General features: G+C 40.1%; 1 protein-coding gene across 1 annotated transcript in view; it reads left to right on the top strand.

Moving 5' to 3' along the window:
• Positions 1-24510, top strand: part of TEC (tec protein tyrosine kinase) — a 143412-nt gene that overhangs the window by 56493 nt on the left and 62409 nt on the right. Inside the window, exon 2 of the mRNA XM_049790210.1 lies at positions 9152-9337. Coding sequence (XP_049646167.1) covers positions 9200-9337 — 138 coding nt within the window. The 5' untranslated portion in view covers positions 9152-9199. The remainder of the gene's footprint in view (positions 1-9151; positions 9338-24510) is intronic.

Here is a 24510-nt window from a genome sequence, read left to right as displayed (position 1 = left end):
ATCTATTTCTTTGAGAAATATCATGGGTATCTTTATATATATTTTTTATATCTTTATATTGCATTAAATCTGTACAATACTTTGGGAAGTATTGCAATTTTAATATGTTAATAATTTAGTCCTCCAAATCCATGAGCAGGATATATGTCTGCATTTCTTTGTATCCTATTTTATTTCTTTTTTTAATAATGATTTTTATTTTGACCAAAGTAGATTACATATCTTTCACAGCAATATTTTAGGTACATATTGATATTGGATCAGGGGAATTCCCACCACTAGATTGTCCTCCCTCCACCCTTGTTCCCAGCATGCATCCCATATTCCTTTCCCTTACCCCCCGTGCTGCTAGTATAAGTGGTCCCCTCTGTATCTATCTTGTAGATTGGATTGGGTTTGGTATTTAAGTGATTATTTTTATTACTACTTAGTGATCATACAACTGTTTGGTCTTGGTGCCCCCTCAAATTGAAAGGCAGAACATGTTGGTTCAAGTTATGTGATTTGGTTTGAGGAAAAGAAAAAAAAATAAAATGGGGATAAGAATCAAACAAGCAAAGAATGGGTGGAGTCCTAGAGGCTATAAATATTAATTTGAAAGAAGAAAAGTAAAAGGGAAATTTATTTCTTAAAGCAGTATTTTGTGGTTTTCTTTAATAGGTTGTTCACCTCTTTAGTTAAGTTGATTCCAAGGTACTTGATTTTCTGAGGCATAATTGTAAAAGATATTTTAAAAAATATATCTTTCCATTCTTTCATTATTTATATATAGAAAAGCCATGGAATTTTTATATTAATTTTGTAGCCTACTGCTTTACCATACAAATCTTGTTTCTAGAAGTTTTTTAATACAGTCTTTTGGATTTTCTAAATATAGTATCATGTCATCTGCAAACAGTGAGAGCTGGATTTCTTTATTTAGATGCCCTTGAAATTTATTTCTTACCTAATTGCTATAGCAAGTACTTCCAGTACTATATTGAATAAAAGTGGTGAGAGGGGCCAACCTTGTCTTGTGCCAGATCTTAGAGGAAAGACTTTTAGTTATTCTCCAGTAAGTATAATTTTTGCCATGGAATTGTGGTAAATGGCCTTGACTATATTGAAAAAAAAACTTCAATTCCCATTTTGTTGAGAGTTTTTATCATTAATGGATGCTGGACCTTGTCAAATGCTTTATCTGCACACCTCTGTCTATTGATCTATAGCCCTAGACTTTTATGATGAAAGAGGTCTTGGTCTCTTTGGCTAAAAACACCAGACCATGAAGCAGAACTGTTAGTCTGGTACTCAGATTTGTAATAGTGGGTAGAGATTGTCCCTTTGGTGATTTGGGGATTTCATTGGTAAAACTGACAGTTTCCAGAATTATTTCAGAATAATAATGTTTAATTATGAACTTGTTTAGTTTCTAATTTAAGTATAATCCAGAGGTAGTTTCATTGTGATTTTTATTTATGAATGGGTCTGTGGTGTAGAGAGTATACAGAAGAGGAGTTTGGAGCTGTCTGAAAGTTGATTTCACCTTTGTTTCTTTTTGAGGAGTAGCAAACCTGGCTGAGCTCAGGACTTACATTTGGTTCTGACTTCACTCCTGATGGGGCTGGAATTAAGCTTGAGCTGGTGGCTTGCAAGATCTTCCCTGCTGTACTATCTCATCAGTACCCTCATTATTGTTTTGAATTTAAAACATCAAATTTATTATTGCCTTCATTTGGAGGGCATTGCTATTGAGTCTGGGTATTGGGAGGTTAGTAGGATTCTTACTGATGCCTTTGAAGCTGTAAGTTATATTTTCTGGAAATGTAGAGATTGCATATAATGATTTTTGGTGATTTCTTCAAATTAGGAGAATGAGTATAACACATCCTTATGCTTTACACATTTTTTCTTATTATTTTTGCCTTGGGGTATACTTGGTAGTACTCTGAGACTACTTCTGACTGTGCTTGGGGGCCACTACTGACAGAGCTCAAGGGACTGTGTGGTGTTAGGGGTGGTTATATTTAGCCAACTGGGCTGAACAGTTTAATGTGTAGGTTCAGAAGTGCTAGGGCCCCCAGTGGTGCTTAAGGAACATTTTGGTGCCAGGGACCAAATGCAGGTACTTGTGCATGCAAGAAAGGTATACAGGCTCTACCTCTAACTTAGTTTATGGATTTTTAAATCTCACTGCCGTTTTTCCAAATTAGAGTATTATAATATGCACAGTACTAGTCTTCCTTTTTCTAAAACCTTACCTCATTTTATTCAAACTATATTATTTTATTATTATTTGAATGAAGTATCATTCAGTGATACCATACAACAATTAAACTTCAAGATGTAACTGTCAAGGAATCAGGTTGGAGTTCAGAGAGAATCTGGGAATTGGTAGAGAATGGAGACATGGGGAAGAAGAACATTGGAAATATTGTATGTCTGAAAAAGCAGTGTAAATAACTATATAAATCATGGTGTCTAAATAAAATTTATATAGTAATAAAGTCTCAGAGTATCTCAAAGCCTCTTTAACATCTACATGATAAAATCAAAGCTCCTTAGTTTAATACTAGAGAATGAATGACTGTACACATTTTGATTGCAGTCTAACATTTCTTTCTTTTCTTGGTTTAACAGTGCTCAGGGCTTCCTCCTGGCTCTGCTCTCAAGAGTCACTCCTAATGGATTAGGAGACCAAATTGAATTGAGGGATTGAACCCGTTTCAGTCATTGTATGAATCCATCTTTTTTTTTTAATCTTTATTTAAGCACCATGATTACAAGCAAGTTTATAGTTGAGTCTCAATGAAACAAAAACACAACATACAGCCTTAAATTGCAGACTGAAATGAAGCATAGATTTGTCAATAATTGGGAAAAGGGACCAAGCTAGAGAAGGTAGAAAGACTTTTCCCTAAAAGTCAACATCCAAATCAATCCAGTGATCACTGGAAGACATCTAAAATTCAGTTTAGGACTGGAGAGATAATATAGGGTTAAATCACTGGTTTTGCATGAAGCTGAACCTTTCAGCAGTCTGATGTCCAGCACCAGCTAAACAACACCACGGATCATTCCTGAGCATAGAGACAAGTACGGCCTCTGAGCACCACCAGAAGTGGCTTTTATACCCAAAGAAATAAAAACAAAAAATAAAATTTGGGTACTAAGCCAATCGTGGAAGAATCAAGGAGCTTCTCTACAGAATTATAATTCATGCAGAAAAAAAAAACCAACAATAAAAACTGCTATAACTAGTATGATCAAGCTTTATATTTTTTTTACTGGCCAACATGGTCAGTGGCATAATAATAGTTTCAAAACTTTGAAAGTATGTAGCAAGAAATGTTTAAGTTCATTGCCCCTTTGAATAAGGAAGCACACGTATGAAAAGATAACACAAGACAATTTACTTTAGAATGTAAAATAAATTTAATATGCGAAAGTCAACTGTTATATTTTCCATATGGGATAACCTAGGAGGAAAATAATCATTATTTCAAGGTATGTCTCCATTTATGTAGAGAAAAAGATAAAATACACAATTTAGAAAGAGATAGAAATGGAAACTGAGAAAAGAGAGGGAGGAAAAGCATGGTTAAAGAGGAAACACAAAAGGATAAGTGAAGAAAGCTTTAATATATTTATATTAATTATATAATTATAATTATATAATGCATATAATCATATTATAATATATAATAACATTATAATTTATAGTATATGTTATATACTATATAATCCTAAGTATATATGTTATATAATTATAACTATATATTAATATATTATTTACATATATTTTATGTATGTATGTATGTATGTATTTGTATAGTTTTATATATGTAAACATATAGTATATTTACATAATACATTTATATTATTTTTCTATATTTCATATTATTTATATATAAATTATGTGATACATAATTTGTATTAATTGAAACCTGAAGAAAGTTAATGGCATCTATAGTTTTCTTTTTCTTAAGCAGCAAGCACTTTATGTATGTATGTATGTATGTATGTATGTATGTATGTATGTATGTATGTTTTTGGGCCATACCCAGTGATGCTCAGGGGTTACTCTTGGCTATTCGCTCAGAAATCGCTCCTGGCTTGGAAGACCATATGGGACATCAGAGGATCGAACCATGGTCTATCCTAGGTTAGCGCATGTAAGGCAAACACCCTACCACTTGTACTACTGTTAGATATAGCAAATTATTGCATTCTATTAACAAACCTTCCGAAGCAGTATTTTACAAATCACATATTAAGAATAAGGGGTATATTTCAGTAAGGTCTAACCACAAAAAGTCTGAGATATTAACCACTAAGCATAAAATGTCTTTGAAAAGAAATAGAAAAGTATGAAGGAAAGTGCATAAGGAGATAGATGCCAAGAAGCTATAAGTTCAAATGGGCTGAAATACATGCTCTGCACATGGGAGGCCTATGAACCACCAAAAGATTTTATCATGTAGACATTGAAGAGGCTTTGAGATACTTTGAGACTTTATTACTATATTAAATTTTATTTAGACACCTTGGTTTATGTAGTTATTTACACTGCATTTCCAGACATACAATGTTCTCAATGTTCTACTACCCCATGTCTCCACCCCCCACTAATTCTTGAGATTCATTATTGATTAAGGTAGGATCAGTAACTCAACACTCTTCAACCCCCAACCTGACTTCTTGACAGTTACATTTTGAAGTTTAATTGTTATATGGTATCTTTGAATGATACTTCATTTATGAGGATGTCAAATCATTGAAATGATACAATGAAAGCACTATCTTTAAAGATTGAGCCAAAGAAAAATAATGGGTATAGTACAGTTCGAATAAAATGAGGTAATGTTCTAGAAAAGGAAGACCAGTTTCTATCATGGTGCATATTATAATGCTCTAATTTGGAAAAATAGTATGGGATTAAAAAATCTATAGGATGAATTAGGATTAGGGGTTATATACCTAGCTTGCATGCACAAGTGCCCGCATTTGGTCCTGGCACCAGAATGTTCCCTGCATACCACTAGATATAGTCCTGAAGGCCCCATCAGTATTGAATCTATGCATTGAACTGTTCAGCCCAGTTGGTTGAATATAACAGCAGGTAGAGTCTTGCTGAGGAGTCAACCCCTCCACCCCCAAATTATTTTATGTTTCTTTTGGCCACATTGGATAGTATTCATGGAGTGCTACGTCTACCCCTGCATAAGGAACTCTGACCCTGATACCAAAGGAAGGCACTGAGCTCGAGGCCCCTAGCCACCTGTAAAAGACATTAAAGATGGAGGGCATCAGCCTTTAGTGGCCCTAGCTTCCTGGACCCACCATGGAGGGCACTAGTTTGAGGAGCTGCCTATACCCATTAAAAAGGGCATTGAGGCACTGAGAGACCTTGGTCATCTGTCTTTGAGGCACTCAGGGAAATGGGGAAACTGATAGAGGACATAGCATAAATATTATTCAAGACATAACTAATATCCTAAGAACTTTTCTTTGAGCCTCTCTTAACAACCACTCAGATTTCTATAAACATACATTGTCATGAAAAGTTGTGTATATTCAAGCAATTGTTTATTTAGTTTTACAAATTTTCTTTTGTTTGTTTTTGGGCCACACCCGGCGTTGCTTAGGGGTTACTCCTGGCTGTCTGCTCAGAAATAACTCCTTGGCAGGCACGGGGGACCATATGGGACACCGGGATTCAAACCAACCACCTTTGGTCCTGGATCGGCTGCTTGCAAGGCAAACGCCACTGTGCTATCTCTCTGGGCCCTTTACAAAATTATTAATCACTCTCAAAACTAGCCTTGCTGTTAGCCTAAGTGTAGTCAAAACAATAAAAAATACTAGTCTTTGAAAAACTGACCTTGCTGGCTGAAACTTCAGATAACAAAAGCAATACAGGAGCTTGAAACTGGCTTAGAATAGTAAATATAAACATACCTTTTGCTCTGGACAATTTGCCTGGCCTTTTAGTTTGGAAAATATAGTTATGTCTGCAATTATACCTTGCCAAGAAATTGAGTATAAGTATTTCAACTTTAGCTTTCAATAAATGGAACAGAGCTTAAACCCAACTTCAAGTCTTTGATCTCTGTTTCCCTTTACTGAATCCTGTGTGCCCACTTTCCCCATGGACCTTGAGGATTCCCTTAGTGTCCTGACCAAGCAGGCCATGACAAGGGAGCATTTATGGTTTTGGGTATTCAACTGGTTTTTACTACATGCCAATAAGGCCCCGTATCCCCTGTTTTATCTCTAGACCCTATAATCTGTTTTCATACTGTCTCCTTTCCATTGACCACCACAATAATCTTGTGTTATTGACCTCTGTGTATATATTTTGCTTTTTCTTCTACTTGATTTTATTATTCTTATGACATCTTGACTTTTTCTTTTTCCTTTTATTTTTTTTTGGTTTTTGGGTCACACCCGGCAGCATTCAAGGGTTACTCCTGACTCTATGCTCAGAAATTGCTCCTGGCAGGCTCGGGGGACCATATGGGATCCCGGGATTCGAACTGCCGTCCTTCTGCATGCAAGGCAAACGCTCTACCTCCATGTTATCTCTTCGGCCCCACATCTTGACTTTTTCATGTAACTAAGATCCATGGAGGGTTTTTGAAGGTCTGGCAGTAATGGAGTGGAGGAGTCAAAGACCAGTGGACAAGTATTGAAAGAGGAATTAACTGGGTTCTTTAATACAGGCTGCAGAGCTGTAGCTAATAGGTTAATTGATTGAACTTGAAGCTGTAACCTTGAGTATATACTGACTGGCAAGCTGATTGGCTACTTGGGGTGTACCATGAAGAAAATGTGTGAAGGAAACTGTGTGTATGTGCATATGTTTGTGTGAATTCAGTGGTGGTGTCTTGGTGTCTTGAGTGCATACACTTCTAAACATTTAAGCTGTGTAGCTCATAAGGGGTGCTCAAAAGGCTAATGGGAAGTTCTAGCCAGTTCTCCCTGTACATATGGAGGCAGTGACCAAAGTCTTTGTATTGGTACTTTTCTAACATCTAGGCAGTGCCATTGGAGGAGAGATCTAGAGAGCTTTATATCAATCCATAAAGTAATGAAGATCTGCAACTAAGTCACTCTGGTTCATAGCTCTATATATTTAGTTGTCTTCCAGTTGTTTGTCAGATTCCAAGTCCAAGACTATCTAGAGTTGTCAATAGTGAAGCACTGGCTCCCAAAGTTCAGTGTGATCAAATTCACCCTGAATGAATTCCTGAGTGAATTCACCCTCTGTGAATTGCTATGGAGTCGACAGAAATAGATCCAGAATATATTTTCTCTGGGCAACTTATTCAGTTTATGGCAAGCTGGGTGGTGGTGGTGGGGCGAGGAGCTGAAAGACATCAGGGGGGCGGATGTTTGTTCTATCATGGGAGGATGTCCAGAGTTTCATTTGTTGTGAAGTGACGTTGTAGGAAATGGTAGGGCTCATTTTCTGTATCAGCAGATACAGGAGTATCTGTAGGAGTATGTGAGTAGGGGACCATCTGAGGCATCAGGTTGGGTGTGAGGATGGTGGAACTCCTTAGAGGCCAGCCCAACATCAAGTCTTGGCATGTGCTCAGGGAACCACTTCTACTCTTGGCGGGACTTTCTGCTGCCTTTATGGTTTTATAGTTCACGATTTCCTATGAAGCTGTGGGGAAAAGGGGGAAGAAAAGGCAGTTTATCTGTCTCAAGAGTCTTCCTGTCTTTTATGAGTTAGTGTCTTTGTGTTTTCGGATGTTAGTGTTTTGGATTTCAAGGGGCTGGTGTGGATAGACTGAGTAAAGGTGACCTACTTGTCTGCATGGGTTTTGTGTGAATTGATGATGATGGATTTCTGTGACTGGATGGGTTTCTTTTGCTTTTTGGGTTGAAAAAGGAAGAGGCTTCAGAGATAGTGTATTCCTCATAGAATGTCCTTCTGACTCTGGTGACTAGGATGTTTTTGTTTTGTTTTGTTTTGTTTTGTTTTTGGGCCACCTCTGATGGTGCTCAGTGCTAATTCCTGGTTCTGTGCTCAGGGGATCACTCCTGAGGGACTAGGGGGCCATGTGTGGTGCCGGGAATCAGAGCATGGTTGACTGCCTAGCCCATGTGCTATCATTTTGTCCCCATGATTGGGGTGTCTCATCAATATTATTACATTCTCTTTTTGTTTTTGTTTTTGGGTCACACCTAGGAGCGCTCAGGGGTTACTCTTGGTTTTGTGCTCAGAAATCACTCCTGGCAGGCTCAGGAGACCATATGGGATGTCAGGAATTGAACCCAGGTCCGTCTTGAGTCAGCTGTGTGCAAGGCAAACATCCTACTGCCTACTATCTCTCTAGCATTATTACATTTTTATCAGAGCTTCAGACTGGGTCACCTTCATTATCCATGTAATTCTTGTTCACAAATGCATCATGTCTGTCTATATCCTCTTCTAAGCTGTATACTGAAATGCCAAGGCAATTTTGTATCTGCCTAAACCAGTAGTCCTCAAACTATGGCCCGTGGGCCACATATTGTACTTGTTCCCATCTTGTTTTTTCACTTTAAAATAAGATATATACAGTGTGCATAGGAATTTGTGCATAGTTTTTGGTTTTATTATGGTCCAGCCCTCCAATGGTCTGAGGGACAGTGAACTGGCCCTCTGTTTAAAAAGTTTAAGGACCACTGTACCAACCAAACAGGTGATAGATAAAATGTTCTTTCCATCTGAAATGCTCATTTTTCTGTTATCCAAAAGCAAAGGAGAATGAAATAAAGGGATATTGGGGAGGGCCAGAGCAGTGGCACCTCTTTGGGATGACAAGCCTTGATTAGGTTTTTTTTCTTATTTGGGGACCGCCAGGAAGTGATCTGGAGGTACAAAGGGCACATCTTGGTGATTCTTAGCTTACTGAACTGGCAAGGCAGGTACTTGAACTCCATACATTCTTTCCAATCCCAGGTTTTCCAAGGGAATGCTGGAACATTGAGGAGAAGAGGGAAGGTGGAACTTCATGCCCTGGACACTCAATCCAGGTGCCTGGGGAGCACTCATTGACTTCAGCTGGGGGAGAACAATTTTTTAATGTACCTTAAATGTTAAATTAAAAAATAACATTTAACAAATTAAAATTTTACATTAAATTTTCTTATTTTCATTGTTTTCTCACTTTAGAATACTGGGATTTTCAATGGCAGGAGAAGGAGTCATCAGAAGACCGAGATGAATTTTAACACTATTCTAGAAGAGATTCTTATTAAAAGGTCACAGCAGAAAAAGAAGACTTCACCTTTAAATTACAAAGAGAGACTCTTTGTGTTGACAAAGTCTATGCTAAGCTATTATGAGGGCCGTGCAGAGGTAGGAGACAATTAAGATTTTGTGGTTGTTGCTTTCTATGTTGCTCCTCTTTCTTTTTTGGTGGTGGAGGTCACATACCCAGTAGTACTCAGGAGTTAGTCCTGGCTCTGCACTCTGGCAGGCCATATGGAATGCCAAGGACTAACCCTGGGTTGGTCACATGCAAGGTAAGTGCCCTACTCACTGTACTATCTTTATCTTTCCAGGCTCTATGCTGTTCCTCTTTTCTGATATTCCCTGATCCATCCAACCTTATAGAAAAAACTTTTTCCCTCCTTCCCTCTCCTCCTTCCTCCCTCCGTTAGTCCCTCTCCCCGTCCCTCCCTTTCTTGTACTTGAAATCATATATAGCTGGGTTGTTGTCAGGTTGTCAGGTCAAAAATCATTGTGATTGATGCATATGGAACATGGGGGATTTGAATCCTTGATCATATGCTTTTTTTTTTAATCACGATTTTGTCCTTTATTTCTAAAACACTTAATATCATACCCCTTACTGGTTTGAAACTGTGCTTTGGGGGGTATATGGTATAATACTCTTTTTTTTTAAATTTAAACACCTTGATTACATACATGATTGTGTTTGGGTTTCAGTCATGTAAAGAACACCACCCATCACCAGTGCAACATTCCCATCACCAATGTCCCAAGTCTCCCTCCTCCCCACCCGACCCCCGCCTGTACTCTAGACAGGCTCTCCATTTCCCTCATACATTCTCATTATTAGGACAGTTCAAAATGTAGTTATTTCTCTAACTAAACTCATCACTCTTTGTGGTGAGCTTCCTGAGGTGAGCTGGAACTTCTAGCTCTTTTCTCTTTTGTGTCTGAAAATTGTTATTGCAAGAATGTCTTTCATTTTTCTTAAAACCCAAAAATGAGTGAGACCATTCTGCGTTTTTCTCTCTCTCTCTGACTTATTTCACTCAGCATAATAGATTCCGTGTACATCCATGCATAGGAAAATTTCATGACTTCATCTCTCCTGACCGCTGCATAATATTCCATTGTGTATATGTACCACAGTTTCTTTAGCCATTCGTCTGTTGAAGGGCATCTTGGTTGTTTCCAGAGTCTTGCTATGGTAAATAGTGCTGCAATGGATCATATGCTTTTAATGTTTCAAGGCAAGAGCTCTTAGCCACTGTGCTATTTTACCAAGTCCAGGAAAAGTTTTGGGTTAATGAAGTTAGGGTCATGATTTGTTGGTTATCATTTGGAGTCAAAAGAGCAATTTTAGGGCATGAATAGAAATTATTCACAAGGGGCCAGAGCGGTGGTGCAGTGGTAGGGCATTTGCCTTGTACGTGGCTGACTTAGGACGGACTGTAGTTCGATCCCCTGGTATCCCATATGGTCCCCCAAGCCAGGAGCGATTTCTAAGTGCAGAGCCAGGAATAACCCCTGAGCATCACAGGGTATGGCCCAAAATCCACCCCCCCAAAAGAAATTATTCACAAGTCTGTTAATCCTAGGTTTCATAAGTATGGGTATAAATTTTATATCAACCTACTGAATTAATCTATTAAAGTAAATTATTAAAATGAAGTAATTTGCTCTAAATAAAGAAATTAAATCAGTTTTAGATCCTTATAATATTTATCATTTATAAATGATACACAGTCGTGTCCCAATAAGGAGGACACTGAGAGAGATATTTATAATATACCTGGTGATTATGTGAAGTTGTGGATTGAACATGCACTTTTTTAGCCTATATGTGCATTCCTATGTTAAAATTTAATTCATAAATTAGGAACATTAAGAAACTGGCAGCAAAATATAATAATAATAATATAGAACAATGATAATAACATAGCTTACCTCAAAATATGTTTGTGTGTTATATTTTTTAAACCATTGTGGATAAGGGTAAGTGAAACTGTTCCACTGTGTACAGTCTTTCTCATAAACTAGTGTGTTATATATCAGCTTGCATATGGAATTCTAGTCTTTGTCTATTGCTTTATATGACTATTTCTCTTTCTATATATATACATACATACAAACACACACACATATATTGTTATTGTTATTGTTTTGGGGCCACACCTAGCAATGCTCAGTGGTTACTCCAGGCTCTGCACTCAGGAATCACTCCTGGTCAGTTTGGGGAACCATATGGGATGCTAAGGATCAAACCTGGGTCAACTGCATGAGAGGCAAAAATCCTATCAACTGTTCTATCGCTCTGGCCTATTTTTAAGTGTAAGTTACTTGAAACTATTTAGTGACTTGGTATATGACCAAATAGTGACTTAGTGATAACTTATATGTATCACTGACATTGACTTCCAGCTTACTTTTTTCTTCTTGCAGGTTAAACATTAATTACAAAATCCAATTTTTTACATTCCCCCCTTGGTTGCTGCTATTGATGTGGTGATGGGGTCACACATGCTCTCTGTGGGGCACATACATTCAACTGTAGAACTTCCAGGGCTCTTACACATCAGGCCATGGGACTTAGTGAGGTTTTGGTTGCAGTGCTAGCACATGTGCTCACCTAGGAGTCACTCTCTTTAGATGAAGCCACAAGAGGTGGTTGTAGACCTCACTGTGGGGGTGGCACTTCCTTATTGTAGCATTTAGACATCTTTTTAGTTGTAGTGTCTTGTCTTGTCCCTATAGTTACTCTTTACAGTCACCTTTGTATTTTTGCTAATATGGTAATACCTCCTTGGAGTGAACTATGTCTCCTTCTGCTTTCAAGGATCTACCTTTCTATCCACTCTTAACTTTTATTTAGGTTTTTGGGCTACAGCTGGCAGTGCTCTGAGATTGTTCCTGGCTCTGTGATTGAGGTCACTTCGAAGTTTCTTGGGGACCATATGCAGTTCTGGGAATCAAAATTGTAGTCAGCTGCATGCAGGGGGACATTGACTAGGCCAGTGGTGAGACGGCACTCATGAATCATGTCTGCAGTGCTCAAGGGTCCAATGGGATGCTGAGGTTCAGTCAGCCACATACAAAGAAAGAGCCTATAAGTTATATGAAGTTTCCGGTTCACAGCAAGCACCATAACTCCTATGCTATCTCTGAATCCCACGTCATGCATTTTTAAAATAATGAGTTGCTTATAATTTTAATCTTTTGCTGTTTTTTTTTAGGAGGGGTTGTATTTTGGGGCCCCACTGGTGGTCTCAGGGGTTACTCCTGGCTTTCTGTTCAGAAATTGCTCCAGGCAGGCATGGGAGACCATATGGGATGATGGGATTTGAACCACCATTGGTCCTGGGTCAGGCACTTGCAAGGCAAACACCCTATCACTGTGCTATCTCTCTGGCACCTCTTTTGCTGTTTTAACAGTGAGTATAATAGAGGAAAGTGGTTACAAATAAGATGACACAAGTTTCTCAAACTTGCTGGGGAACCTTTCCTATTTTGGGATTGTTCTCTTGACTTGGGAAACTAGAGGCTCTTAGTGATAGAGGCATGAGAACCTATTGAGCGTCTGTCACCACCCAGTTTCCCTTTAGGCACATCCTTAGTCTAGTTGGATTTTTTTCTCACTTAGTATTCATTAATTTACTTTTTTTTTTTTTTTTTTTGGTTTTTGGGCCACACCCTGTGACGCTCAGGGGTTACTCCTGGCTATGCGCTCAGAAGTTGCTCCTGGCTTCTTAGGGGACCATATGGGACGCCGGGGGATCGAACCGCGGTCCGTCCTAGGCTACCGCAGGCAAGGCAGGCACCTTACCTCCAGCGCCACCGCCCGGCCCCTAATTTACTTTTTTTAATTAAATATTTTTATTTAAGCACCATGATTACAAATATGTAGCTGGGTTTTAGTTAATAAAAAGAACACCCCCCTTCATCAGTCAACCATGGATTTATAGGAACCTTTTAGTCCTCACCTGAAATTGGGTATCCTTCAGCAGTTCCTAGAAATCTAGAATATGTGGGATGAGAAAATTATTTCTCTGACTCTAGAATAATTGGGTTTATTGCACCAGACTTTTGAGGTTACCAGACAGTTTGTCCAGCTAGTAAAAAGTAGAAATTGCTCATAATAGATAATAGAATCTGGTTGGTAGACAAAGGAATATTTATTTATTGACTTTTATTATTTGTTTTTGGGTGACACTGTAAGTACTTAGGGGTTCTTATTGACTCCAGTGCTTGGGGTTTCATTCTCTGAAGTACTTGAAGGACCTGTGGTTTCATGGATTGAACCTGGGAGACAAAGACTGTGAAAAGAAGAAGCATTTGTTCAGAAAATGGTACTACCTAGTTAATTGAATAAATAATGCCAAGCAATTTTCAGTGATTGCAGAAAGTCAAATTTTCTTCAAAATTTTATTTAGCTAGTCTTCTCACTGAATATATTCAGAAGACTGCTGTCAGCTCTGCTAGTCATGACAAGAACAATTCCCGGACCATTGGGAAAATGGAGCCTTAGTTGAATAGCGCCTCTTCACCAATGTCTTCCCATCTGCCTATCTTGAAAGATATTTGTGTTCAAAGGAAGTCATGCTAGCTTCCTTTGAACATTTGTATTTTTAAAAAGAACTATATTTGTCATCATGAATTTTCTAACCTAATGCATCATGAACCATGGGACTGGGGATTCTTAGAAATTCTGAAGCAATACTTCTGCCATTTCTACTTTCTGTTACATGTCTGTTGTGAAGATAAGTAGCATAGAACTTATCTGGAGAGATAATTAAGATAAAATTTATCCTGGCCAAGGGGGTAGTTCAACATTCTTTCCTTGTGTGCAATTTTCTGGGTTTGATGTCTAGTACTCGAGCACTGCCTAGAATGACTTTTGGGCACAAAGCTAGAAGTAGCTCCTGCATACTTGCAGGTATGGACCAACAGCCACCCTCCCCCCCAAGAGAGCTTTATCAGCAAAAAATATTAAGCATATAGAGTGGAAACACAGAGTCGTCAAAGTATCCACTTGTCCACTGTGGCTATGTAGGATCAATAGTGCCGTTCCATAGAGGGATAGCATGTGACAGGGCCCTGAGTGCGTCCTCAGTGTGTTTGAGGGACTGTTCTTTTCTAAATTTGTATAGATTGGGTACTTACTTATTCAAGGTGGTAATTGATTTGTTAATAATAAAGAGCAGTCATACAATTTTATTTATTTCTTTTTTAAAAATAAATATTTATTTAAACACTGTGATTTACAGAGTTGTTCATAATGGGTACTTTGACATTCAATATTTCAATAGCAATCTCATTCCCAGTGTAAGATTCCCTCCATCATTGTCCCCCGTTTCCCACCCTTCCTCAAGCCTGCTTGTTGGCAGGTATGAATAATTCATAGTATTGCTTGTTACAACGAGATGGTAAAATGATTATAAAAATATTAACTAAAAGGAAACTTAATGAAAATTGTCTTTTGTTGATGTTGTTGTTTTTTTTTGTTTTTGGGCCACACCTGGTGGTATTCAAGGGTTGCTCCTGGCTCTCTGCTCAAAAATCGCTCCTAGCAGGCACAGGGAACCATATGGGATGCTGGAATTTGAACCATCATTGGTCCTGGGTCAGCCGCTTGCAAGGCAAATGCCCTATCTCTGTGCTATCTTTTGGCCCCCCAAATTGTCATTTTATTGCAATAGGTTCATTATGTTATTGCCTAAAAGTTTACTAAACTGTCTGTGGTTAGTTGGACATTCAACAACAACTATTGTTCAACAACAATAATAGTTGTTGCTATTGGGTTTGTTTATTGAGCTTAGGTAGATTCTACGATAATTTCACATCTAATTTGGTGAGTTTCTACCCAGATGTCAGTGCTGAAAAATCTAGGGGTACAAGTGAGACTACTTTAAGCTTGTGCTCTGAGTGCTACAGTTCTGCTTGCATGCATTCTTGCTGGCAGATTTTCTGCCCTTTCGGTCACTCTGCTGTGAAGGGATCCTCTCGCTGCCTAGAATTCTGACCTTTGTGTACCATTGATGGTGTGGACCCCGGTGTGCCCAGGACTCTTTAGTACACCAGTTATTGGGTTTCCAGGTGTAATATGGGACTGTAATCTGCACAGCAGAATTTCTAACTTTTTGCAGTGTTTCATAGCACAGTTTCTGTGGAAGTAGCTGAGTTTGAAGACTTGCAACATTCCCTTGTTCTAAGTCTTGCCTCCAGCTCTTTGTAGATCTGGAGAGAAATAGCTATGCTGTCTGCTCTCTCTTTCTTCTATAAGCAGAGGAACTGGGCACAGCCAAGTCCTGCACTGTCTCTGAAGTAACAACTCATCCAATGAGCTGTGCCCAGCTGCTTATCTTTCTGGCTAGTGTGCTATCAGTTAGACCGCACTGGGCTCCTTTCCCCAAGGGAGACTTTCTTCACTGACCACCTCTGTATGCATTTCCTTCCTTTTTCCCTTCTTTGACTTTAGAGATCAGATCTAAATAAGGGTTCTTTTTTTTTTTTTTTTTTTTAACAGTTGTTGATTTTTTTACCCCTCACAGGGCAACCCAGTGAGGTGGTAGAAACCCAGAGCACTTATGTAATGTAGATAAGAGGATCCAGGAATGTAGTTCAGTGGTAGAACACTTTCCTTGCATGTCTGAGGTCTTGGGTTTGATCCCCCTGCACCATGATCCCCAAAGCATTGCCAGTATTGGCTGGGAGTAGCTCCTGAGCACTATTGGTTGTGATTTTCCCCTAAATAAAATCCTAAATAAAATTAAAAGTCATATAGAAAAAAATGAAAATCTGCATTAGCACAGTGGATAGGGCATTTGCCTTTCATGCTGCCAACCTGGGTTTGATACTTGACATCCAAAATAGTCAGTCCTCTGAGCCTGTCCGGAGTGACTTCTGAGCACAGAGCCAGAAGTAACCCCTGAACATTGCTGGGTGTGGCCCCCAAACAAAACAAAATAAAAAAAAAAGAAGAAGAAGAAAGAAACTCTGAGGCCATAGTCATTGCACAGTGAGTGGGGTGGGAGTGGGGGAACGGGAATGCAAACCTGGGTGTGAAGAGGGTATTTTCATCTTTGCATCTCTGAGTCTGCTTGGCAGTGCTCATGTTGGGGGACTGTCTGCTCTGGATGTTTGCACTCTAAAGGGTGCAGTTGTAATAAAGGAGTACTGCAGTTGTGATAAAGGGGTACTCTAAAGGGTGCAGTTGCAAAAAGGGGTTTTGCATTTCTGTAACCCTAGAGGCTGAACTGCTGTGGTGTTGAAGACAAGCAAGCATCTGAGTCTTTGCAATTTTCCTTTCTTGGGTTCCTGTGTAGAAGTGCCCTAGCAATTTTGTCATTATTACTTTTCCCTTCAAACATCAGAGAGCCCTGAGCTGCAGAAGGTGCTTACTTTACCTTGCTAGCAGTCTGCACCATTTTAATCCGTGGCACCCCATCTGCTCCCTTAAGCATTGCCAGGAGTGATCCCTGAGCACAGAGCAGAAATAAGCCCTGACCTCAATGGGTGTGGCCCCAACCATGCTTCCTCCAGTCCAAATAAATAAATAAAATCGAGAACTCTGTATGCAAGTGTGGAAGCACAGCAACCTCTGGTGAACACCACAACGATCATGTGGGAGCCTCAGCTGATAATATGAGCCTCAGTGAGCATGTGAAGTGCACAAATCTTGGGGAGCACTGCTTGTGTGAGCACCCCAACTTGATGTGCACTCCCAACTCCGTCAGGCACCACAGCTAAAAGTGCAGTTATAAAGGATGGGCAGATGAGCAGCCCTCAGGCACTATCAATAACAACATTATCAATAACAACAAAAATTTCAAGGGGAAGGGGAGCAGGGAGGGAATGATGGAAAGTAGTTAATTTAAAAACAGAAAAAGAGAACTTTTTCCTCAATATACACTTCAAGCCACTCAGAACTTAGTTCAGCCCTCACAGAGCGCATGAGATTGGGTGGTTCTGATAAGAGAAAGGATCTATAAATTCTGTCAAATATCCTTAAGCATCTTTTCTATAAACTAGTTAAAAACAATTGAATAGGCACATTTATATTGGTTTGTGTTCCATTATGTTTTTGTTTTTGATTTTGACCACATCCAGCAGTGTTCAGGGGTTATTCACAGCTCTATGCTCAAGAATTAATCCTTGTAGTGTTCAGGGGACCATATAGAATGCTGGGGATCAAACCCAGGTCAACCACATGCAAGGCAAGTGTCCTACTCACTGTACTATCACTGCAGCCATCCATTGCTTTTTTCTTTTTTTTATGTGTGTGGGAGCATTCCTGGTAGAGTTTAGGAACTAGTCCTGGCTTGGTGCTTATGGGAGCAGGGTCACTCAGAGGTGACCTTGATGCTTTGGGGACCATTTTCTGCTAGGGATTGAATCCAGGCTTCTCTAGGAAAAACCTTTGCTCCATCTTTGATCCCTGATTTGTGTTTTTAAGACCCACTGCCAAGAAAAAAAAATGGCACACATCTGCTGCAATTTGTAATATGTATTTGTCTTCCATAGATAAAGGTTGTTGTTTTATTTTTTTCCCCTGCAGGGGCCATACTTGGCAGTGCTCAGGGTTTATTTTAGGCTCTGTGCTCAGGAATCACTTTTGGAGGTGCTCCAGAACCACATTGGGTGCTGGGGATTGAACCCAGGTTAGTCATGTGCAAGGCAAGTGTTCAATGGACTATATTATTTCTCTAGCCCTAGTTAAATAGTTTTGAATATTTTATGTTTTTAACTACTTTGGTGACAAGCATGGATTATTTTTTAGCATGCCTTAATTAGTTACTGTTAATATTTAGTCAAATTCTTGATTTTTGTAAGTCTGTTTTATAAACAAACAGTATACACTGTTGATAAATGTGACATAGAAGCACTCTTTAATTTTATTTTTTGTTTTGTTTTATTTTGGGGCTACACCTGGCAATGCTAAGGGGGTTCCTCCTGGCTCTGCAATTAGGAATCACTTTTGGTGGTGCTTTGGGAGACAATATGGGTTCCAGGGATCAAATATGGGTTCCTGGGTTGGCCATGTGCCAGGCAAATGCCTACCCACTGTACTATTGCTTTGGCTAGAAAACCATTTTCTGTTACCAACTTCATTATAGAAGACTTGCTTTATATTAGATTGAATCCAAATTTTTATAAATGTACATGTAAAAAGTATAGAAATCTATAAAGTTTACATAGATATGTAGAGACAAATGAATATGCTGTTAAATGCTTCTTGCCTGAAATAGCATCTGTGCAGGAGGGAGGATTGGTGGAGGATGTTGGAGGAGCATATGGAACTAATGACATTAAGCTTTCCGAAGTGATTGAAATACAGTAGAAAATAAGCTGGGTAGGGAGAAGGATTCAAGCCCAGCCATTCCCACTTCAAAGGCATCCACCGGCACCTCTATTCCTAGCTCCCAATTTTCTTTTTCCATAAATCAGTGCAGTTGGTTCTGTGCAAAGGACGAGACCTCTCTCCCATTCCCAGCTGGTGACCTGGCCCATCCCTTCTCCTGACTTTGCCCCTGCAGGCTGGGCTGGAGTTGGGAGTGGCAGGGATGGACCCACATTCTGTTATGTATGGATGGTGTTTTTGGATTGCTTTTTGTTTTTAATTTAATGAAAAATTGGGAGATCAGAGTGGTAGTACAACAGGTAGGGTGCTTGCCTTGTATGTGGCCGACGTGGGTTCTATCCATGGCATCCTATATGGTCTACTGAGCACTGCCAGGAATGATTCCTAAGTGCAGAACCAGGAGTAGACCCTGAGCATCATTAAAGTGCTGAATGGAAAGGGGATTACTATGGTTTGGTGCTGGGGGACAGGCAGACTTGTGCTCAAACCCAGGCCTCCCACATGCAAAGCACATGCTCCAGCTTGTGGTGTGCTCTCTCCTACTCATGTTATTCTGGATTCTTTCCTTTGGTGGTGTGATGGTGACATTGGATCACCAGTAATGCTTACTCCAGAGTCTATGTTAAGCTATCATTCCTGTGGTGCTTAGGAGGAGACCATATGTAGTGCTGAGGATTGAACCCAGGGTCTGCCACATGCAAGACAAGCACCTACCTGCTGTAGGTTCCCAAATTTTCATTACATTAAAAGTTTAATGAATTGGGGCAGGAGCGATGGCATAGCAGTAGGGCATTTGCCTTGCATTTGGCTGACCTAGAACAGACCATGGTTTAGGCCCCCAGCGTCCCATATGGTCCCCCAAGCCAGGAGCGATTTCTGAGCGCATAGCCAGGAGTAACCCCTGAACGTCATTGGGTGTGGCCCAGAACCCCCCCCCCCCCAAATAATGAATTTAGTAAGGCAGTGCCTTACATGTGGCATACTCTCTCTCTCCATTTTGCTTCTCTATTTTTAACCTATAGCTCTGATCCCTAATGGGGAGGAGCAATATGTCTATATGTGTTCATTGCCCATTAGCATATGTTCTCTGTTGATGTTCCCATTGAGATATTATCCCCTCTTAAGTTTTCTGCCTTTTTCTTGTTTATTATTTTAATTTTAGTGTTTTCAGAACTTAATTTATTCCTCTTCCCTTCCCTTTGGTGGGGGTGATATTGAGATGACTGGGATCATACACGTGGCTTCTCTGTTCTCACACTGTACTTAAGTCCATTAGAGACAGCACATGTTGTGGAGCTAATGGGGGCTCCAAAGAGCAGAGCTGCTAGGATAACATGGGGACTGTGGGGCATTTGGGTGGTGCGAGAGATGAAATTTGTAGCCCAATCTGCCTCTTTCCTACAAAGCAGCACGTTGCCAATTGAACAATCAAGGTGTCCCCCCCATTTATTTTAAAATAAATATTAAATATATGTCCATATATGGCATCATACTATTATTTTCAGGCATTTGTACTTCATGGCTAGTCTTTTAACTGTCTTAATTTGGCAAGGCTGGGAGCCTCACACAGTCGTGCTCAGAGCTTCCTCCTGTCTCTGTGCTCAGGGATCACTCTTGGCAGTGCTAGGGGCCATCTAGGGTACCAGAACTGAAACCAGGATTGGCCATATGCAAGGAAAGCACCCCTGCACTAACTTTCCAGTCCCCTTGATGTTTTCTGGTGATCAAATGACCATAATATAAAATTTACCATAGTTGCTTAAATATTTTATTAAAAACAAAATTTACCATAGTAACCACATTGTTATTATTGTTATTATTATTATTATTATTATTGTCATTATTATTAATTATTGAACTACACAGAGCAGTCTTCTGAGGATGCTCCTGGCTGGGTACTTTGGGTTTGCTTCTGGTGGTGCTTGGGAAATCATATGGTACCAGGTTTTGAACCTGTGCCTGTCACATGCAATGCTGCACTCAGAGACCTGAGTTGTGAGACAGAGATCTGTCTCTCGAGCCCCATTATAACCAGATTAAGCACACAATTTGAGGCCATATAGTGTTTATAATGTGCAGTCATCACTGCTAGGTCTAGGACTCCATCATTATCCCCAGCTGAAACCCTATGTGCATTGCTCAGTTAATCCCTGCTTTCTCCCTCTCCTAGCCCTGACAATAATTTAGCCTTCCCTTCCTCCCTCCCTCCCTCCCTCCCTCCCTCCCTCCCTCCCTCCCTCCCTCCCTCCCTTCTTTTCCTCCCTCCTTCCCTTCCTCCCTCCCTCCCTCCTTCCCTCCTTCCTTCCTTCCTTCCTTCCTTCCTTCCTTCCTTCCTTCCTTCCTTCCTTCCTTCCTTCCTTCCTTCCTTCCTTCCTTCCTTCCTTCCTTCCTTCCTTCCTTCCTTCCTTTCTTCCTTCCCCCCTCCCTCCCTCCTCCCTCCCTCCCTCCCCCCTCCCTCCCTCCTCCCTCCCTCCCTTCTTTCCTTCCTCCCTTCCTTCCTTCCTTCCTTCCTTCCTTCCTTCCTTCCTTCCTTCCTTCCTTCCTTCCTTCCTTCCTTCCTTCCTTCCTTCCTTCCTTCCTTCCTTCCTTCCTTCCTTCCTACCTTCCTTTACGGTTTTGCATTTTCTGATTATTTTCTATAAGTAAGAGCTTGTTGTTTTGTGTCTGATATTTTTTACTTAGTACAGTATTTCCAAGCTTCACTCATGTAGCATGGACCTTTGTCGCATTTCTTTTTAGAATGAAATAGTATTTTTGTTTCATTGACTTTTTGGATAATTGATTACTATATCATATAGAATGTTGTGTTTTAGATGTAAAAAAATTTTTTACATCTGTTCAAAGTAGAGGTTGTACCATTGTCACTTGTCAACAGTCCCTCACTTCCTCCCTGGGGCCCTTAGCTCTGCTGGCACAGTCCATGGCATCTTTTCCTTAGGCTGCATCTGCCCTTGTTTTGCATATCTGTGTTCCGTATATGAGTGAGCTCATTCCAGATTTGTTTCTTCTTCTGATTAATTTCACTTAGCATGACCCCTCCAGTTCTATCCACATTCTTATCAAAAGAAAGTTTTCATTTTAAAAGGCAGAATAATATTCCATGGGCATATACACCACATTTTTCATTATCCACCCATAGATTAAGGGGATGTGGCTCACTCACTGCTTCTCCTTTTAAGGAATTACTAGACATTTTTCAAAGAGATAGTGGCATTCTGCATAACCACTAGGAGTTTTCTTATTTCTACACACCTTTTTTTTTGTTTTTTTGTTTTTTTGTTTTTTGTTTTTGGGCCACACCTCACAGTGCTCAGGGTTACTCCTTGCTCTCCACTCAGAAATTGCTCCTGGCAGGCATGGGGGACCCTATGGGATGCCCGGATTTGAACCACCATTGGTCCTGGATTGGCACTTGCAAGGCAAACACCCTACTGCTGTGCTGTCTCTCTGGCCCTACACATCCAGTCTTATTGGGGACATCCTAGTGATGCTTGAGGTCACTAGCATTATACCCATTGTCTCATACATCTACAGTTGTGAGGAAAACTGCTCTTACCAGAGTTGGAGATGGTGAGACCCTTCCTTGGGTGTCCAAATGCCATTCCCAAACCATAAGTGAGAAGGCAAGGAGGTCTTTCTGAAAGTAACAGTCACTGGCCCACTCTGTTAACTCTTTTCTGCGTCCAAACCTAATGTCAAAATAGAGAAGAAATTTGAGCTGCATCAGCTTATCTTTATCCCCTGCTTCCTACCCAGAGCCTGCCTTGTACTTGATGCATGATGAGCTCCAGAGACCAGCTCCCCAACATGTCCAAATAGATGCTCAGTGCCTTTACTGGCTTCTGTCCCTCTGGGAGGCTTCTGGGGGTTTCCAGGCTTCTCTGGATGAAACCAGAAGCTACACACTGTGATGAATTGTGAGTTTTCCTCTCAGATCTCCTTGGGGTGGTTCTGTTTTCCTAACTCTGAGTTTTCTTTCTTTTTTTTTTTTTCATAATGCTTTTATTTTGAGATCACTGTAGTTTAAGTACAGTTGTAATATATTACACAAGGAAATTCCATGTACCCTTTACCCTGCACAGGTATCAGGAGCAAATGGCCTGACTGAAGTCACATAGACCCATCTTAGAGAATTATGCAGTCCAGTATCACAACCAGCATATGGATATTGATGTTATTAAGTCAGAGGGTTTTTTCATTCTAGAATGGATCTAGATCTTGCTCTTTTATAGCCACATGGGTGACTGATTTCTTCTTTGTTTCTGTTACTGCTTTTTTTTTTTTTTTTTTGGTTTTTGGGTCACACCCGATGGTGCTCAGGGGCCACTCCTGGCTCTATGCTCAGAAATCGCTCCTGGCAGGCACGGGGGATGATATGGGATGCCGGGATTCCAACCACCATCTTTTTGCATGCAAGGCAAATGCCTTATCTTCATGCTATCTCTCTGTTACTGATTTATGTCACATTTCATGATGGTTATATAAATGGAATAAAATAAAATATGACTTATTGAGATGAATTTCTCTGCCTAATTCTCTAGAGATTCATCCTTGTGATTATTTGTGTTGAGTTCTTTTCTTTTTCTTTTTCTTTTTTTTTTTTTTTTTTGGGTTTTGGGCCACACCTGGTGACACTCAGGGGTTACTCCTGGCTATGTGCTCAGGAGTTGCTCCTGGCTTGGGGACCATATGGGACACCGGGGGATCGAACCGCAGTCTGTCCTAAGCTAGCGCTGGCAAGGCAGACACCTTACCTACGCCACAGCGCCGTCCCCACTTTTTCTTTTTCTTTTTTTTTTTTTTAACTATTGTGTCTATGAAATGGTTGTATCAGTTTTTTAGCCTATTGAACAGGCTAAATAAATTGTTTCTACTTGGTCTTTGATCCTGTTCCTCTTCATTATCATAGCTATATATTAAATTTTGAAATGGGTATACAAATAGGTCTCAGTGACTTTTCAAAGAGTTTGAAAAATCTACATTTGAAATACTATGGTCTATCCCCTCTTTGTGTCTCATTGGAAATATTTAGTACAGGCTTTTCTGTGCTGTTGCCCTAGACTCACCTTCTCAGACTCACTTGGACATCATTGGACTTTGTGGAGAAGGAGAATACTTTCTTCCAGTGTCCTCCTTGGTGTCTGGGCCTCATTGGGAGTGTCCCTCTTCCTGTGTTCTCAGGGGCAGAGGCTGACTGTCATTCCTAGACGCTGTCCCACTATTCTCACTTAGAGGCAGGGGCCTCTGCCCAGTGGAACAGTTTTGGAAATGACACCAGCCCACCACTGTCATGGACTGATTAGTCCTGACACTAAGGAATCTTCTGGGTCCCTTGGAAAGGTGTATGCACAGAGTCGGCGATGGGAGACAGGCGGAAGACTCAAATTGGGTTCAAGCTCTGTTCTGTTTATTCAAAGCAAAATGTGAAATGCTTACACTCAATTTCTTGACAAGGCATATATTCAGACAAAACTAATTTACAAAAAAAAAAAAAAAAAGCACAGGGGCAAATTGTTCAAGGCATTTTCTGACATAGGACAGTTTCACACTCTTGAGCTGCTTTTTGCTATCTGAGGTTTTGAACTAGCAAGGTCAGTTCCCAGAGACGGTGTTACTTAATGTTTGGGCCTTATTCCAGTTCATGCATTCGGAACTGGGATCTTAAATGTTAACCCTTGATATGACTGCATATTGGCTAACAGCTAAGCTAGATTTGAGAGATTTTTCTGTAAGACTAAATAAAGAATACTTGGATCTACAAAAATGTTCCTAAGGTTAGATTGATTTTGAATCGTGGGAAAAGATATGAGTAAAAGGCACAAGATGAGGTGTATTTTCAGGTAGTGGGAGTTGCAGAATCAAGTGAGAGTGGTGGTTATATTTGATGCTTTAATGCTGTTTCTCCAGAAGGCAGCAGCTTCTCAAGGGAACCCCCTTC

The sequence above is a fragment of the Suncus etruscus genome, chromosome 16 (genome assembly GCF_024139225.1).
Source record: "Suncus etruscus isolate mSunEtr1 chromosome 16, mSunEtr1.pri.cur, whole genome shotgun sequence".
In the NCBI taxonomy this organism is placed as follows: domain Eukaryota; kingdom Metazoa; phylum Chordata; class Mammalia; order Eulipotyphla; family Soricidae; genus Suncus; species Suncus etruscus.
This window is presented reverse-complemented; position numbering and strand designations above follow the sequence as displayed.